The 17,409-nt window shown below is 47.7% G+C and overlaps 2 protein-coding genes across 7 annotated transcripts in view; one reads left to right on the forward strand and one right to left on the reverse strand.

Moving 5' to 3' along the window:
* Positions 1-4,962, forward strand: part of CDHR2 (cadherin related family member 2) — a 28,134-nt gene extending 23,172 nt beyond the window's left edge. For 2 of the 4 annotated variants that reach the window (XM_028718420.2, XM_028718423.2), the window contains 7 exons: positions 252-329; positions 1,130-1,190; positions 1,576-1,700; positions 2,387-2,500; positions 3,118-3,192; positions 3,524-3,599; positions 4,448-4,962. In XM_028718420.2, the coding sequence (XP_028574253.2) occupies positions 252-329; positions 1,130-1,190; positions 1,576-1,700; positions 2,387-2,500; positions 3,118-3,192; positions 3,524-3,599; positions 4,448-4,603 (685 nt within the window). In that variant the 3' untranslated portion in view covers positions 4,604-4,962. Of the gene's footprint in view, positions 1-251; positions 330-1,129; positions 1,191-1,575; positions 1,701-2,386; positions 2,501-3,117; positions 3,193-3,523; positions 3,600-4,447 lie in introns of those variants that run through there. The other 2 variants (XM_028718422.2, XM_028718425.2) reach the window with 2 other exon arrangements.
* Positions 4,963-6,620: 1,658 nt separating this feature from the next.
* The window catches only part of GPRIN1 (G protein regulated inducer of neurite outgrowth 1), a 30,010-nt gene continuing 19,221 nt past the window's right edge, over positions 6,621-17,409 (reverse strand). For all 3 annotated transcript variants that reach the window (XM_028718436.2, XM_028718437.2, XM_077924644.1), the window contains exon 2: positions 6,621-11,981. In XM_028718436.2, coding sequence (XP_028574269.2) covers positions 10,167-11,930 — 1,764 coding nt within the window. In that variant the 5' untranslated portion in view covers positions 11,931-11,981 and the 3' untranslated portion in view covers positions 6,621-10,166. The remainder of the gene's footprint in view (positions 11,982-17,409) is intronic.

Consider the following 17,409-nt stretch of genomic DNA (forward strand, 5'->3'; position numbering starts at 1 on the left):
GCGGATTCATGTCCTCCTTGAGGTTCCAAGCATTGAGGTTGCATGTAGCCAGTGTGACAGATGATGTTGTTGACTCTGTAGTGCTGATTCATCAGGGGTTGGCTGTGTTGGCAAAGCCAGTCAGGTTACCCAATAATTCCCTGGGGGTTGGCTCTTTGATCTGTAAAAGGTCTAGGAAGGGGCTTCTGGCAATACCCCTTCCCCATCCCCATACATGTCCATCTTACACATCAACATCTCAACTCCTCTAGGGCTGTGGCGAAGACAGCAATGGAGGCCTATTTCGTCTATAGCAATGGCACAGCTCTGATGCCTGGAGAAGTACGCACGTAAGTGATGCATCACGGTGGAGCTGGGCTGGGTTGAGGAGCCCAGGCAAAGGTCAGTGTGGCCTTCCCCAACCTGGTGCTCTCCAGATTAAAGCATTGTAGTCTAAAACATATCCCATCATCCCTGACCATTGGCCAGGCTAGCTGGGGCTGATGGGAGTTGAAGTCCAAAATATATGGAGAGTGCCGGGTTAGGGAAGGCTGAGCTTAAGAGCATGGGTAGGAGGAAAGAGGGGAGCATCAGAAAGGGGAAATATGTATCTGCTCTGGCAGACGTTTGCATGGCAAGGAAGTGTTTGAATTATGAGGGGAAAGGTAAGGATGGCTGACCCCCTCTGACTTAAACCCAGTTTGAATGAAATCATAGCCCTCCCCAGGTCTTCTAAAACCAGTAGTTAAGAGGCCAGGCTCCCTCTTCCCCCCACTCCCAGTAATTTGAATCGGGGGGAAAGTTTCCCCTTGGGATGTAGTGATGGCCACCAATTTACATGGCTTTAAAGAAGCACTAGCCAAATTCATGGAGGTTAAGGCTATCAGTGTCTACTAGCCACCCCAATGGCTGTGTTTCATCTCCACTGTCAGATGCAACAGACCTCTTTATACCAGTTGCTAGGAATCCCAAGTGGGCAGGAGAGTCCTGTTGAACTCATTGTCATTCTCCTGCTTGTGGGTTTCTTATGAGCATCTGGTTGACCCCTGTGAGAACAGGATGCTGGACTAAATGGGCCTTTGGCCTAATCCAGCAGGGCTTCTTATATCCCAAGGAACACTTCATGGACACCTTTCTGTCTTCTTTCCAGACTCATCCAGAGAAACCCTGGGGAACTCTCTCGGTTGCTCAAGCTTGGCCTATCCATCATTGTGAGTGCACATTTCCTGCTCATACCCCCAAACACTGAGGAGCAGCTCTAGGGTCTCTCTGAAGTAAGGTGGCAGTGGTGGGGCTTGTCAAAGCTCCAACAAGAGAGCTCTGTCGGGATGGGTGCATCGAAGGCTTGGTGTGTGCCCCTGGCAGGACAGCAAGCTCTACCTTGCCAGGGCAAGTGAGATGGCCATGGAAGAGATTGTGTGGCTGGAGCCAATGCTGGTGGAGAAATAGGCACCCTGGCAGAATGGCATGCTCTTGCACCACAGCTGGGACTGGCATAGAAAGAGGTGTGCACTGAGGCTGTAGCCAGGGCATAACTGAAACATCATGTTGTAGATGCTTGCTGAGCCAGTGTAGTGACACTCTTGTGTATCCCAGGGCCCTGTGGAGGTGACGCAGTCCAACAAGGAGAATGAGCTGTTCGCTGTCATTGCAGGGCTGGCTGTGGCTGCGCTTGTTATCCTCATCGTCATGATCCTGATAATCATAGGCATGAGGAAAAGGTACAAAAGTGCCCTTCCCCTTATTATGGCAGGTATACGAATGTACTTGCTGCAGCTGGTTCAACACTGCCTCTATTTGTTTCTGCACACTCAACAAAAAAGGGGCTGGTGTATTATTAAGGGCTTTTTTGTGGGGGGTGGACAGGGTTGTTGCTGTTACTGCTGTTTTTTCATCTATTTCATGTTATGATTTGTGTGGAAATGGTTTGCTGTTTGATTGATGTGTTTGTTATGTAATTATGTAATTTTTCATGTTGTAAGCCACTCGAGCATGGTTTTAACTGTGGAAAGGCAGCATACAAATGAAATTCTATATGTATGGACACATGCTGCACTGCATCAGCACCTTCCCAAAAGCCAGCATAGCCTGCATCCCTCACGTGGTTCCACCATTCTGCTATTCCGCATGCTTGGTTTTGTGGCATTCTCATGGTAGGGCAGCATGTTCCCTGGCCTGACCAATAGCCATGATGGCTAAGTACTACTTGCAGAGGGAGAGTGCCTCTGGCTACTAGCTGCTGGAGATCATGTGTGGTGGGAGTTTTGGCCATGCCCTACTGGAGGGCTTCCCATGGGCATCTGGTTGCCTATGGTGGGAACAGGATGCTGGGCTCAATAGGCCTTTGGTCTTCTCCAGCAGGGCTCTTCTTAGGTTGTTCACTCTTCTTTCTCATTTCTTTTTGCAGTTATGTGAGGAAGCTGAGGGCCTTAAAAGCCCTGAAGGTGGCTTCAAAGTTCTCACCTGGTGACGTGGTACAGGGGCCTGCTATTCCTGGGACCAACAGATACAACACAGAAGGGTATGCTTTTGGGGTGGGGCAAGGTTTGCCCTAGTAAAATGGGTGTATCCTGGATTGACCCGTGGAGGGGCCAAATCAGGAAGAAACGTAAGCGTGTGCTTACCTCCTAGTAGACCCCATGCCCTTTAGTTATTCAAATTTGTGTGGTTAAACTCCATGTGCTGAACTGGTCCTGTACTGAATTTGCAATATGATAGAAGTATGTCCAGCATCTCCAGACAAATTCAGAAAAGGATTGATCTGTGGCTATACAGTGAAAAGGATGGGATTTGATGCCCAGGGGGATATCCATATTTTTAGCCAGTTTCTAGTGAATTTCCTTCTTTGAAGTGTCAAACTCTGCTGTACATGGGTAAGCAAAATTAAGGCGGAAGCTGCTAGCAGCCTTGACTTTGGTGATACACATTTTGTGCAACACAAGGCTGTTGCTGCGCTGTGTGCATCACACTGACAATTGTTATCAATTATGCATTGCATGTGATTTTGCTGCACTGAGTGGTCTTGTGGTTCCCTCCCCTGTCTGGCATTCTGTGCTGTCTAGTCAGCTGCATGATAAGATTCTGGTGGGCTGAATTTGTAGTGATTAAGAAACTCACCACTGGACTATTCTTCCTCAGGGCTAACCCTGTGCTTGGTTTCTCCTTGTACCCCTCCCTGGACCTGGAGGAAAACGCCAGCTCTGAAGTGGCCAGGTATGCCTACGAATCCTGTCTTTCAGTCTCACTTCCTGTGTATGAACCAGGTCATGATTGATTGAATGAAACGGACTCGCCCTCCAAAGGCCCTCTTTCATGCATTTCCCCAAAGGTCACATTTGCCATGGGGCTGCTGTCAAAGAACTGAGTTGGCCACACACCCATTGTAATGTTTAGAATGACTAACCACGTAATGCAGGGCCACCACTTTGCAAGCCCCTGTTCCCCTCACTTCACATCCCTGGCTCCCGCTGGTGGGGGCATGGAGACTGGCGGCTAGGGGTGACAAAGAGCTCCCTAATCAGCCCATGCTGCTTTCTCTTTACAGCCTGAACTCCCTTGATGAGAACATGGTTGATGCTCCAGAGGTTGCTCCAGAGGTTGCTCCAGCCGCTTACAAAAGGGTGAGGACCCTCAAGCCTGTCACTCCCCACAGGACATTCTCCCAGCCAAAGCATGTTCCTGACATTTGATGATGACGATGACATACCTTTCAACTTTTTCCGATGCAAAACCAGGATGCTCGTCTTCCGGGGCACGCTCCCGGGCGAGTCATGTGACACATGCCCCTAAAAAGTGCCTCCCTTGTTTCATTTTTCCTTCTCTTTTGAAGAGCCCTGGACTGTTAATCCAAGTGCCAGACAGTGGCCCTTTATGACCACCATCAGGCCACACACCCTGTAGATGACCCAGTGTGACTTTGTCACGAGGCACATTCCAGTCAGGTAACCTATTACTGGTGAACCAGCCATACCTGTCTTCAAGTTCAGCGAGGCTCTCATGGGGCGTCTCATCTTGCAGCACCACTGTTAGCAGGCCTCACAGGGGCCTTCCCAATCCACTGGGACGGGCAGTAAGAGGTATTGCGCAGGTATTCCGTGTACAGCCACGGAAAGTGCCTTCTGCAATGTTTGCTGCAATGTGCTTGGCTCTCTTCAAGTGTAATGATAGGCCTGGAAAGACCCACTACTATGCTGTAGTAGCCTAGCTGCAACGGAGCTAAGATCAAAGGTATGTCAGCAGACACACACCCCAGGCTACCTCTTCAAAGTGGATCTGCTCTCTTAGACCTGATATTCAGCTTTCACATGCAGAGGTTCAGGTTCCTGCACCACAGGAAATGACTGCTTATGTGGTCAACGCTGCAGTTCTTGAAGTGACAATCCACCCAATAATCCAAGGACACAATAGCAAATAGGACTTTACAACATAGATGAATCATATTCTAATCTCATACTCTCTTTCATCCCAGCAGGACAAAGCAGATGCTGTACACCAGGAAAATGGCCAGAACGAGCCACTGAAAGCTGCCTTAGAAAGCCACAAGAAAGACAAGCCAGAGCAACTGGGACACTCCAAGCAGTCTTTTGCCTTCGACAACACCTCTTTGGACACCAGTGATATCTGATCACACCCTGCTTCCTCCTGGCAGAGGAACAGACACTTATGAGCAGGACTTGTATAGCAACATTGGCTGGGAGACATTGCGTCAGCAACTGTAAAGAAACTCACTGGGAATCCTTTTTAATCCATGACTTATGATTGTCTGCAAGCCTGCATCCTAGGCAGAAATGAGCCTGGCCCAAACTAGAGAGATCACACTGAACAACAAGAAAGTGGAAGAGGTGGTAAGTGCTTACCATGCTAGGCAACACCAGTATTTTCATGTGTTCAAAAGGTACGATGCAAAATGGCTTGTGGGTTCGTTTTTTAAAAAAAACAATCAAGCAGTGTATAAATTTCATGAAATAAATAACATAATAAAAATTCCACCTCTCACTGGAAACAGGGCAGGGAGGGAATGGGGATTTAGAGTATTAGGTTGTATCCAACCGAACCTAGCACTAAGAGACGGTTTGTCAGCACAAGGATTTCTGCTTGCACACTGGGGTGTCCCCCCTCCCTGTGCATCCCCTAAATATGTTCACTCAACACTCTGGATAAGGTTTGGGAAGGGTGCAGGGTATGGGAGAAGGGGGCAAGTTTTGTTGCACAAGTGGAGATGCATGTATTGAATATCACCCAAAGCTACTAATCTCTGGGCATAGAACCTGTGCTGTGCAGTGCTACCACTATCCCTGCTAAGGTGATGTATCTTACCTTGTTTTTCAAGAAATCATGATAGACTGGTGGCCAGGTAGCGCATTCAGCTTCCCATGTATCACCAGTGACAAAATAACAAGCCACTGTCCTGATTCAGCTCCTTGTATCCTGGGCTCACTTTTTCTTTTACTGGGATAATAATCCAAGCTTGAGTATTCCTCTGGAAAAGTGTATTGTGGGGTTCTAAGGATAGGGCCTATATAATCCTAGTTGTAACAGCTAAAGTCCTTCCTGATCACCAACTAACTTGCAGCTGCTTTGGAGGTTATTTGCAGTTATTTGCAGATCCAGGATCTGCCTAAGGTATCACCTCTTCACGACTGTAAGGAAGGTGCTAGGTTAGGAGAAAAGTATATTGCCCAGTCAAATGGCAAACATATTAATGATTGCAAAACTAGAAGTGTGCCTCTCCTCTGCTTTTTGCTTGACGGGCATTGTGAGTCTGTTTGGTTAACAGATAAACCCTTTCCCCCACCCCTCAGCCCATAGTCAGTGCTTTCTGAAGTAGGCTTTGAATTGGTTTACCATTTGCATGGCTGTGTGAAGCATGTGTACCTTCCCAATATATATTCAGCAAATGAGGGAGCGTTTCCCTCACAGTCTGGAATTATTATAGTGGGAAACCGTAGTAAGATGCTGAAGCTGCTCAGACAAACAAACAGCATCCAGATGAACAGGTGAATGAATGAATGCGTTCTAAGATATGCCAAGGTCTACAAAGCCATGGTCTCTGAGCTTTTATCACCATCTGCCGTAAGCTGCCAGGACACAAGCATTTTCTTCAGCTGTGCCTACAGACTTACACCCACATAAAGACACTGTTGAAGGCAATGCTTTTGAGGCAGCTATTCAGGGAACTGATTTTAGTTACTATGAAAGAGCAGCAAAATGTTATTTATTAAAACTTTACTTTTACTCCCATAGACAGACACTTGTAGGGTTTTCTGCCTCAGGTGCCAAAATTACTTGGGTGGCTTTGGTCATTATGCACCTTGATGGGAAGAGGGCGCCACCTCAGGCAGCAAAAAGGCTTGAACTGTCCCTGATAAAAGAGCCAGCAAGCTTGAATAGGGGGAGGACCACAGATCTCAGCCCCTTTTACAAGCCGCCAAGATATAGCTTTGTGAAAGCCCATCCATGTAGCACTGCAGTGTAGTTCCCCACCCCCACCCCCACCCCCCAGTAGAGCGAACCTGTTCTGAGCTGGCAACAGACTGTGAAGAAAACAACCCTTCTCCCCTCCAAAGCCCTTGACAAACACAAAAAAAGCCCTCTTGGGCAGGGGGCATATTGAGGTGGTTGCTTTTTTTTTTTTTTGGAGAAAAAAATTTATTATCCAACAGCCAGTTTTACAAGTTTGTACCCTAAACAAATAAAGAAAGGGAGGGGGATAGAAACCAAAAGGCAAAGTTACTGTCAACAACTCATCATTGCTTGGTACTTTAGATCCATATGGCACGTGAACACCATACTGAGAACAGCACACAAGGCAGGGCATAGGAATGGGAAGGGTCCTCGGCAGTTCTGTGAATGGCCCCAGTAACCTGGGGTGGGGGTGGTACTGTCTACATGCTCAGCATCCGACATCCCAGGGATGCTGCCAGCAGTTGGATGCAGGTTTGGGTGCAGATGCCTGCACCTTGTGGCCTGACATGTCTCAGATGGGATGCCTCTTCCCAGCTCCTCACTTGCATGGTTCTAGATGTGCCTCTTGCAGCATAGCACTGCAGAGTTGGCCACGTCCCTCTTAAGAAGAATGCTGGTGCCAGAAACTCAAGTTTCTCTGTGTGTAGACCTACTAGCATGCCAGATCCACAAGGCACCTAAACTCTAACAGGGCTTGGCTCCCATGTCTTGCAACAGGAAGGCTACTTGTGAGCACTGGGCACTGTAGAAACCCCTCTATGGTCAGTTCCTGTACATGTCTACTTATTCCCAAAGGGGAACTGCAATAGACTGATTCAGAGCTAGGTTTGGGCAGGCAGAGCTCTTGCTAATACAATGACAGTATTGGACCAGTTCTTTCCCCTTTTCCATTTGTGGAAGTGCCTTGAACTGAATTTGTCACGAATGCTTGTGTCAGCCAAGTGAACCAGCACATTGATACCACTCACTGGAATCTGGTTGAGGTGGAGATTGTACAGTACACCCTCGAGAGAGAACAGCTGGAAGTTGTACCTCTTCTTGCAGACAGCAGACAAGCACACTCTGTCTCTTCTCCATCTGTATTGGTACACACAGGTCCTTTTAAAGAGCCAACAGTGTGGTTCTTTGTTTGTGGAGAAAAGTTCTCTCTCCCAAGATCTGCACATGATACTGCTGGTTTGTGCTGCCTAGGGGCAATCCAGATTTAAGGCAAGCCCTTCCCAGCTGAATGGGATGGCATTAGAAGGAAAAGCCCCGCAGCCACCAGCTCCACCAGAACTTTCTAGCATGTTGGTCAGCTTCACCATGTTGGCCAATCTGCATTGCAAGAGCAGAATGCTAAACCTGTGTGCGTCCAGCTGGCTTTGGACCTCATCTCCCATCAGGCCCATCCATCAAAGCCAGTGGTCTAGGATGATGGAACGTAGTCTAACAACACCTGGAAGGAAGCAGGGCCCTCATCCCAGATATAAGAGAGCACTGAGGAACAGCGAGATTCTTCAGGCCTAGATCCTCTCTTCACAGTGTTGCAGTTAGGATGCTGAATGTTGTTACAACTAAAAGGACATAAATTCTGCCCCTCTGTGGGGAAAAAGCCCCAAACTTCCTAGCACCTGCATTTATAGTAGGACTGCTTTTTGTTTTTAAGTGGGGTTGTTCCTTGAGGAGGAAATTTGGCTGAAAACTCCCATCCTGCTTGCCTTAGATGCACACTGGGAAAAGCTGAACCCAAATGTCCTCCTTCTGGGCAATGGTTAAAGACACAGAAGCCCAGCCAGATAAAAAAAAACTTCGGAAACTATAATTCACAGAGAGGTGAGGAGACTTGTAAACAGAAATCAACACGAAATCTTCTGGCAAAATCAGGGTAGTACTACAAACGGCAGAGGTGCTCTCCAACTCTATCAAAAGTGAGTGTGGGTGTCAGTTTTTGGCACTACATTTCACAACTGAAAACATCCTTGAAGGAGGTGTACCTAGTGCAGCTACTCTGGAGGAAGGAGCTCCCCTCCAAAAAACAAGTCTTGGTTTCCACCGTGTAAGTGTCCCCTGCTCTCTTTTTACACAGTGTCAAATAATCTCTCATCTATGCCTTCACAGATTTCATTTCTTAGGGGTGAAAGCCACAAAACCCCAAATCCCAATGTATAAAATATTGTTGGGAGGGGGCGGGGAATGGGGGAGGCAGGAAAAGGAAATCAGCATCTTCAAGACACCTTCAGAGAAACAAGAACCTGATTTAGAGTAAACACAACAGAGTAAAGAGTGTTTTGTAAAAGCCCCCATATTCCAACACATATGAATAAAATACCCCACCCCACCCCAGATCTCTTGAAAAAGTCAGGAACATAAAAATTAGCCACGTTTCTGATGGCAACAGGCCTCTTTGCTCCCGGGGGGCAGGGGAATAGCAGGCTATGACACGCACGCTCACATGCACACAAGCCAGAGCACGCATCGAGCCACACTCTCGCACACAAGACGCGGGACCTTCCAAATCATTAGTTTCTCAGGCAAGTTGGTCGGGTGGCGGCATCAGCCTGTAATGCAAGATGCCACCACTGGGACTCAGCAGGGCCCTCTAGCAAAGGGAATGGAGGGATCTGAGGGACCTGCCTTGAACAGACTTGCAGGGCTGCAGGCAAAGGTCGAGAGTGCAATTAAGAGGAGATTAAATATTTCATCCAAATTCTCTCCTGCACTAGGATGAGCCTGGTTACTCTTATTGCACTTTTCTCCCAGCCCCTGCTTTCTCTTGAAATGGTCCTTTAGAATAGGGAAGGCAGTCTGGTGCTGGACTCAAAAGGCAGTGGACTCTCTCCTGTCAGGGATTATTTAGCTTTGATTCCTGCAACTGGGGGGAGGTTGGACTAGATGCCCCTCAGGGGTCCCTTCCAACTCTACAATAATGCCCCAAACTCGTTATATTCTGTGCAATGTAAATGATCAATCTCCACAGCAAGAACACTCAAGTTCTGTGGGCACCATAAAATTATGCAACTGAACAATATTAGGTGAACTTGCTTATTTTGTTTAAAGTTGTTCAATTGGATGGCTTTCTCAAGACCTGACACATGATCATTCAGCCAAAATCACCTTTAGAATGCTACCATGCTGCTACCCCTAAGTTAAAACATATACTGTACTGCTAGAAATAACTGTGAAGATTTCAGACTGTGTCTTAACCTATTGGCACTGGGAGGGGGGAATCCCAATCTATGCACATGTTCTCTAAAAGCTGCGATCTGGCAGCCCCTACTACTAATCCATTCTAGACCCAAGATAGGATACTGCTAGTACAGTGATCTCCACAAATGCTACACCAAACTTTCCTAAACATGGGTCTTCAAAATGTCTGAGAGCCGTCTCCAGTCTGTAGCAAACAGACAAGTTGCTGAGAGCCCTGCATATAATCATCTGAGCTTGGCACTGTGAAGACTACATGTCCCAGGATGCAAAGCGGCACTGCCAAGCGTGCGTGGCAGTGTAAGCGCTGCTGGCTGAGACATGTCAAGTGCTTCAGAACTGGGCAAGGTGCTATTTGCTTGTAATATATAGGGTTTGGCCTGCATTTCCAGGAGACATCAGGGGTGTTGAGTGCCGTAACCCTGGGGACTTGAGAGATTCAAAAGGGACCGTCCCACACATTGCCTGAGAAACTATGTAACATTTGCACGCTCCAACTGCTATAAGAAAACCCTAGAGTTGGCCCGGGCCCCCCTTCACTCCACAGTGGGTCCTCCTCGGGAGCAGCAGCGGGGCCGCCGCACATTCTGCAGGAGTGCCCTGAAGACGCTGGGCTGCCTCTTGACCTCCCCCTTGGGGGGAGCCCCCTTGATGGAGCTGGCACGGGTGCTCTGAGGTGTCATCACCATTTGCCGGCCATGCTCTTCAATCTGCTTCTCCAGGTGCTTCTGGATGGCCATGCCCAGCACCTCCACCTCCATGGAGGCGCCGTACACTTCCCACGTCATGCCCTTCTCGTCCCAGCTGACCTCCCGCACCGGCTCGGGTGTCTCCTCCTGGGCCCCTTTCACGTGCACCTCAGGGTAGGACGCTTGGGGAGATTTGGTCACGGGAGTCATGGGCCCCGTGGCCACGGACCTGGTCTCCACCGGGATGGACACCTGCATCTCTGCATCTCTCTTGGCTGGCTTCTGCTCCGGACCAGGGCTCTTCAAAGAGGAGGCCCCCAAGCCCCTTGTGTGGAAAGTGAAAGCCGAGGAGCCGTCGGGCGGGTTGATGGGGCTGACGGCCACCGACACCAAAGACACGCGATTGTCAACTTGAGTCCCAGCGTCGTGCTGGGGGGGAGTGACCTCAAGTGAGCAGGTTTGGGTGAGAAGTTCCACAGACCTCTTCTCGACGTCTGTTGTGCGCTCCTCACTCACAGCCACACTGGTCATTTCTGGTGTTTGTTGTTCCTGAGCTTGGTTTTGACCCTTGGACTCAGAGGGTGTCACTTCTCTGAGCCCTTCCGCCTCCTTGGTGGCTTCACCTGGGGTTGTTTGTGACTCACCTGATGTGCCCTTGGCTTCATGAGGAACGGCAGCCACAGGGTTTCCTGGCACTCTACTGGAGTTCCCAGCTGTGTTAGCCTCCGGGGCAGGGAACCTCACTTCCCTGCTATGGTCCCCCAACTGGTCTGTTTCTGTCGCTGGTCTGCCTGACTTCCCTGATGTGGCTTCAGCTGCCAAGGGGTCTTGAGTAAACTCCTTGGGAGCTTCTGATGCGAGGGGACCTCCGTGTCCTTCACTCAAGTGGTCCGCTGCTTCACAGACATCACTGCTGAAGAGTGATAAATCTCCCTTGGAGGCACCTGGCTGTCCTTGGCTTGTGTTTTTCAGGCACGTGGGAAGTGCAGGACCCCCCTCGGAATGTGCTGTTCCTGCTTGGATGCTCTCAGCCTCAGTGGTTTTTTTGGTTGGTTCAAGAAATGCCACATGTTTCAGGGAGGCTGGTGCACTGGAAGGGTCCTTGTTGGTTGGCTTTAGGCAGGGCTCTGCCGGGAGATGCGTACCGACATCTCCAGGAACAGCTTTACTTTCCAGAGGGTTGCAGGTATTGGATAAGCTACTGGGAAGATCCCTGCAGCTTGAGCCCTGCTTGCTGTTGCGCCACAAGTCATGATGGGCTGCCTGTTCCCCGTCCTCTTCCAAGGTGGTTCCTCCAGCCATTGCATCTTTCAGAACCACGGTACCTGTGTCAGTGACTAGTTCCATGGAAGGCTTTGTGGCTACAGCTGGCGCCTTCTCCTTCTGGTCTGGGTTGTCCACCATGGTGTCTTCTTGGCTGCCGTCTTTGGTGCCAAGGTCATTCACACAGCAGTTCCTCATGGTGAGATCTCCTCCGTCACATCGGGTGTGTTGGAGACAGCTGTCTTTCTCCTGACTGCAAGGTAAGCTGCTGCTGGGCTGGGGAGCATCTTCTGGAACTGCATCTTGCTTCAACAACTGCAACGCCTCTGGCTGCTTAGCACTGCCCATCTCGAGACAAAACTTCTGCCATGCTATTCCATGCACCTCTCTTGGAGGACTCTAAAAGGGGAGATAAAAAAGGGCGGGGGACACACAGTAAAGTTATGCCTATGCTGGAAACTCACTCAAACACACCATCAACTCCAAGCTATTCATGTTTGGAGCCTTCTGTGTCTAAGGTGCCCTGGTATACTCTAGGTGTATCTGGCACATGTGTGGGCTTAAGACACAAGCACAGGATCTGGTAGCTGAAAAAGAATTTGGCATCCTGAAGATTCTCAGAAGGGTGTTGGGGGTGTTTTTAAAAAGCAAGTTTCTAGTCTTCATATCTGCAGAGAAAGAGCTTGGAAAACAGGCAGGCATTTCCTTGGGAGGGTTTGGGAACCAGGAAGGTGTTTTTCCCCTCAGATTGGGATATGGAGCAACAGGGCACTTTCAGAAAACCCATTTATTGAGCGTCTATTCTGATTTGTTTGCAGGGAGGTGATCTGCTATTTCAAGAGCATTCTCTCCATTTTTGGTGGGGATGTTACCAAGCACCATCCTACACTTTCCAGTACATTCCCATCACTTTTCTTACTGCCAAAACTTTTGAGGGAAGCAAATTTGTTGTGCCAGACTTCCCAATCAACTGGAAATGGGCAACCTGACTTTTTTGGTGAGTGATTTAATCCCACCTGAGAGCACAATAGTCTTGGAAGCGCCCTTAGTATTGTGGATCTGGGCCCATCTCCCACGGCTACTGCTCCTTGTCCACAGACTTCCAATTCTCCACAACCCTTTACCCCTCGATCCCTTCTTATTTTTCTTCCTCCCTTCCATGCCACCTTTGTGCTATATCCAGGTAGTGCACAGTTTACTTGGTCAATTCATTATATACTCCTTTGAATAATAGCTGAACTACTTCTACAACTTCTGAGATTTTTAGGGTGGAGGTGCATCAAATAACAAAGAGAAGGCTCATTTTTGCCTTGTGTTTTCTAATGTGTCGCCTCTTGAATGTAAGGCCTCATCAGCACTGAACGTTTAAAGCAATGTCATTTCACTTTAAACAGTTGTGGCTTCCCCCAAAGAATCCTGGGAACTATAGTTTGTTAAGTATGGTGAGAGTTGTTAGAGGAGACTCCCATTCCCCGCACAAAACTACAGTTCTCAGAATGGTTTAACAATCAGTCCCTCTTCCTGGGTAACTCAGGGTTTTGTAGTCATGTTCATTTATTTCAGTGAGTCTGCGCTGAGTAAAATGTAGTTCAATACCACCCTAAGCACTTCATAGTTGGAAGCCCCCCCCCGATGGGTCCAACCCCCTGCAATGCAGGAATATGCAGGTGACCCATATAGGGATCGAACCTGCGTCCTTGGTGTTATCAGCACCATGCCCTAATCAACTGAGCTAACATACACTATTTCATCCACTAAGGTAGATCAGTACTGTTATCCTCATTTTACAGGTCGGAAGCTGAAGCTAAGAGAACATTAGTTCCCCTAAGGTCATATACTAAATACACGGCAGAGGCAGGATTTTGACTAGTGGTTTCCTCATTCACAACTCAGCCTTGTAGCCACATTACAACATTAGTCCCTAGACTGCAGCCACCTTTGCCTAAATGGTACAGGAAGTATCCATCACATATGGACAATCATATATTCAAAGGGTAGCAGCTGATTCATTCAGCTAATTGGGTGGGAGATTTGGTGGAGGAAGTTAAGAGATTTGAAAGCTGCTCAGCCATGTCACAATTCAAGGAACTTGATTCCACATCCCCGACAAAAAAATAGCCATATAAATGAATGAACAAGATCAGGTCTATAGTCATTCCAGTGACACAAGCAAATTACATGCCTCTAACTAAACTGCCAGCTGCTGTGATAATCTCCTGCAACATTTGCACACACAGGCTGGCCACATGATTTGTGCGCATATATTCTGGCACCAAAGCCTGCAGAGATTCCATGGCGACAACGGAGAAGAGACATTTGGTTTGGAGGTGGTGTGTTAACAGCAAGCAAATAGTAGAAATCCCATTGTAACCACATATAATCAACTGCCGGCACCCACCCATTAGAGGATGCTGCAAACTCTATGGGAATACTTTTGAGATTGCTTAGAGCCTTGGCCACGGCAACTGCAGGAGTAAAAGAGCCTGAAAATATAATATAAACAAAGACATTATAACTTCAATTACACACCTCCCCAAAAAGAACGGAAAGGAAGAAAACAGAATTTATAAAAATTGTAGCGGAAGGTTCAACCTCAGCTCTCCAGCAGTGGGACTAGCAAGGCAGCTCAAGACCACGTGCCACCTGAGATGACTTTCTTTGGCACCTTCTCTCCCTCTCAGGTGCACTCTCATTCCTATGGCTGTTCCTGATGCCAAAGCAGCAGCAGTGCCACGGCAGGTTGAAAGTAGATCTGCCAGCTGGGCTCATTATGTACCATCTGCATGGCTGGTGTGTGAAAATGTCAGCATGTGAAGGCGAAGTGAGGGGCAGGGTAGGTATGAATATAGGTGGCCATACAGAATCCTGACATATATGGGTGGGTCCCAACTACCTACTGCTGGAATTAGAGTACGGGGAGTGGAATCGAATCTGGAGATGGAGCCTGCCTAATTTCATTTGGGCCAGGAATGGGGAACTTGCAGCCCCCAATATATTGTTGGACTTGACTCCCATCATGTTAAGGAAAATGAAAAAATTATCCATGCATCAGCAGAAATTGTACCCCACCCCATGCAGCTACAGGCATCTTGTGACTATCTTGTATGTGTTGCTGGGCAAACTAGCATGTAGCACCAGGTAGATAAGGGCTCAAGTTAAAGGGGAGTACAGGAAAATCTGCTGGAGAAGTGGAGACTGTTGAAAGAATCCTGTGAAAATGTGAAAGATTTTGAGAAGAGCCCATCTGAGGAAAGTGGGTCAACCTGCAAGACTTCTGGACTCAGAGAATTCGGGCAGTTGCAGGACTTTGTTAGCAACTGGACTTTGCACTTGCTGTGTGGACCTCTGTCTCATGAAGGACTTCATAAGCTGGAACTCTCTCTGGGCTCAGAGAGTGAAGACTTCTTGTAGCAACTATGTGTTTACATAGCTCCTGTGGTGAGCCCAACCGCCCAACTGAACTTGTTGTTGTTTAGTCGTTTAGTCGTGTCCGACTCTTCGTGACCCCATGTACCAGAGCACGCCAGGCACTCCTGTCTTCCACCGCCTCCCGCAGTTTGGTCAGGCTCATGTTTGTAGCTTCGAGAACACTATCCAACCATCTCATCCTCTGTCGTCCCCTTCTCCTTGTGCCCTCCATCTTTCCCAACATCAGGGTCTTTTCCAGGGAGTCTTCTCTTCTCATGAGGTGGCCAAAGTATTGGAGCCTCAACTTCACGATCTGTCCTTCCAGTGAGCACTCAGGTCTGATTTCCTTAAGAATGGATGCGTTTGATCTTCTTGCAGTCCATGGGACTCTCAAGAGTCTCCTCCAGCACCATAATTCAAAAGCATCAATTCTTCGGCGATCAGCCTTCTTTATGGTCCAGCTCTCACTTCCATACATCACTACTGGGAAAACCATGGCTTTAACTATACGGACCTTTGTTGGTAAGGTGATGTCTCTACTTTTTAAGATGTTGTCTAGATTTGCCATCGCCTTTCTCCCAAGGAGCAGGCGTCTTTTAATTTCGTGACTGCTGTCACCATCTGCAGTGATCATGGAGCCCAAGAAAATAAAATCTCTCACTGCCTCCATTTCTTCCCCTTCTATTTGCCAGGAGGTGATGGGACCAGTGGCCATGATCTTCGTTTTTTTGATGTTGAGCTTCAGACCATATTTTGCGCTCTCCTCTTTCACCCTCATTAAAAGGTTCTTTAATTCCTCCTCACTTTCTGCCATCAAGGTTGTGTCATCTGCATATCTGAGGTTGTTGATATTTCTTCCGGCAATCTTAATTCCGGCTTGGGTTTCATCCAGCCCAGCCTTTCGCATGATGAATTCTGCATATAAGTTAAATAAGCAGGGGGACAATATACAGCCTTGTCGTACTCCTTTCCCAATTTTGAACCAATCAGTTGTTCCATATCCAGTTCTAACTGTAGCTTCTTGTCCCACATAGAGATTTCTCAGGAGACAGATGAGGTGATCAGGCACTCCCATTTCTTTAAGAACCTGCCATAGTTTGCTGTGGTCGACACAGTCAAAGGCTTTTGCATAGTCAATGAAGCAGAAGTAGATGTCTTTCTGGAACTCTCTAGCTTTCTCCATAATCCAGCGCATGTTTGCAATTTGGTCTCTGGTTCCTCTGCCCCTTCTAAATCCAGCTTGCACTTCTGGGAGTTCTCGGTCCACATACTGCTTAAGCCTGCCTTGTAGAATTTTAAGCATAACCTTGCTAGCATGTGAAATGAGTGCAATTGTGCGGTAGTTGGAGCATTCTTTGGCACTTCCCTTCTTTGGGATTGGGATGTAGACTGATCTTCTCCAATCTTCTGGCCACTGCTGAGTTTTCCAAATTTGCTGGCATATTGAGTGTAGCACCTTAACAGCATCATCTTTTAAAATTTTAAATAATTCAGCTGGAATATCATCACTTCCACTGGCCTTGTTATTAGCGATGCTTTCTAAGGCCCATTTGACTTCACTTTCCAGGATGTCTGGCTCAAGGTCAGCAACCACACTACCTGGGGTATATGAGACATCAATTTCTTTCTGGTATAGTTCCTCTGTGTATTCTTGCCACCTCTTCTTGATGTCTTCTGCTTCTGTTAGGTCCTTTCCACTTTTGTCTTTTATTATGGAAATCTTTGTACAAAATGTTCCTTTCATATCTCCAATTTTCTTGAACAGATCTCTGGTTTTTCCCATTCTATTGTTTTCCTCTATTTCTTTGCATTGCTCGTTTAAGAAGGCCTTCTTGTCTCTCCTTGCTATTTTTTGGAAATCTGCATTCAATTTCCTGTATCTTTCACTATCTCCCTCGCATTTTGCTTGCCTTCTCTCCCCCGCTATTTGTAAGGCCTCGTTGGACAGCCACTTTGCTTGCTTGCATTTCCTTTTCATTGGGATGGTTTTAGTTGCTGCCTCTTGTATAATGTTACGAGCCTCCATCCATAGTTCTTCAGGCACTCTGTCCACCAAATCTAAATCCTTAAACCTGTTCCTCACTTCCACTGTGTATTCATAAGGGATTTGACTTAGATTGTATCTTACCGGCCCAGTGGTTTTTCCTACTTTCTTCAGTTTAAGCTTGAATTTTGCTATAAGAAGCTGATGATCTGAGCCACAGTCAGCTCCAGGTCTTGTTTTTGCTGACTGTATAGAGCTTCTCCATCTTTGGCTGCAGAGAATATAATCAATCTGATTTCGATGCTGCCCATCTGGTGATGTCCATGTGTAGAGTCGTCTCTTGTGTTGTTGGAAAAGTGTGTTTGTGATGACCAGCTTGTTCTCTTGACAGAACTCTATTAGCCTTTGCCCTGCTTCGTTTTGAACTCCAAGGCC

This window comes from Podarcis muralis, chromosome 2 (genome assembly GCF_964188315.1).
Source record: "Podarcis muralis chromosome 2, rPodMur119.hap1.1, whole genome shotgun sequence".
Lineage (NCBI taxonomy): Eukaryota > Metazoa > Chordata > Lepidosauria > Squamata > Lacertidae > Podarcis > Podarcis muralis.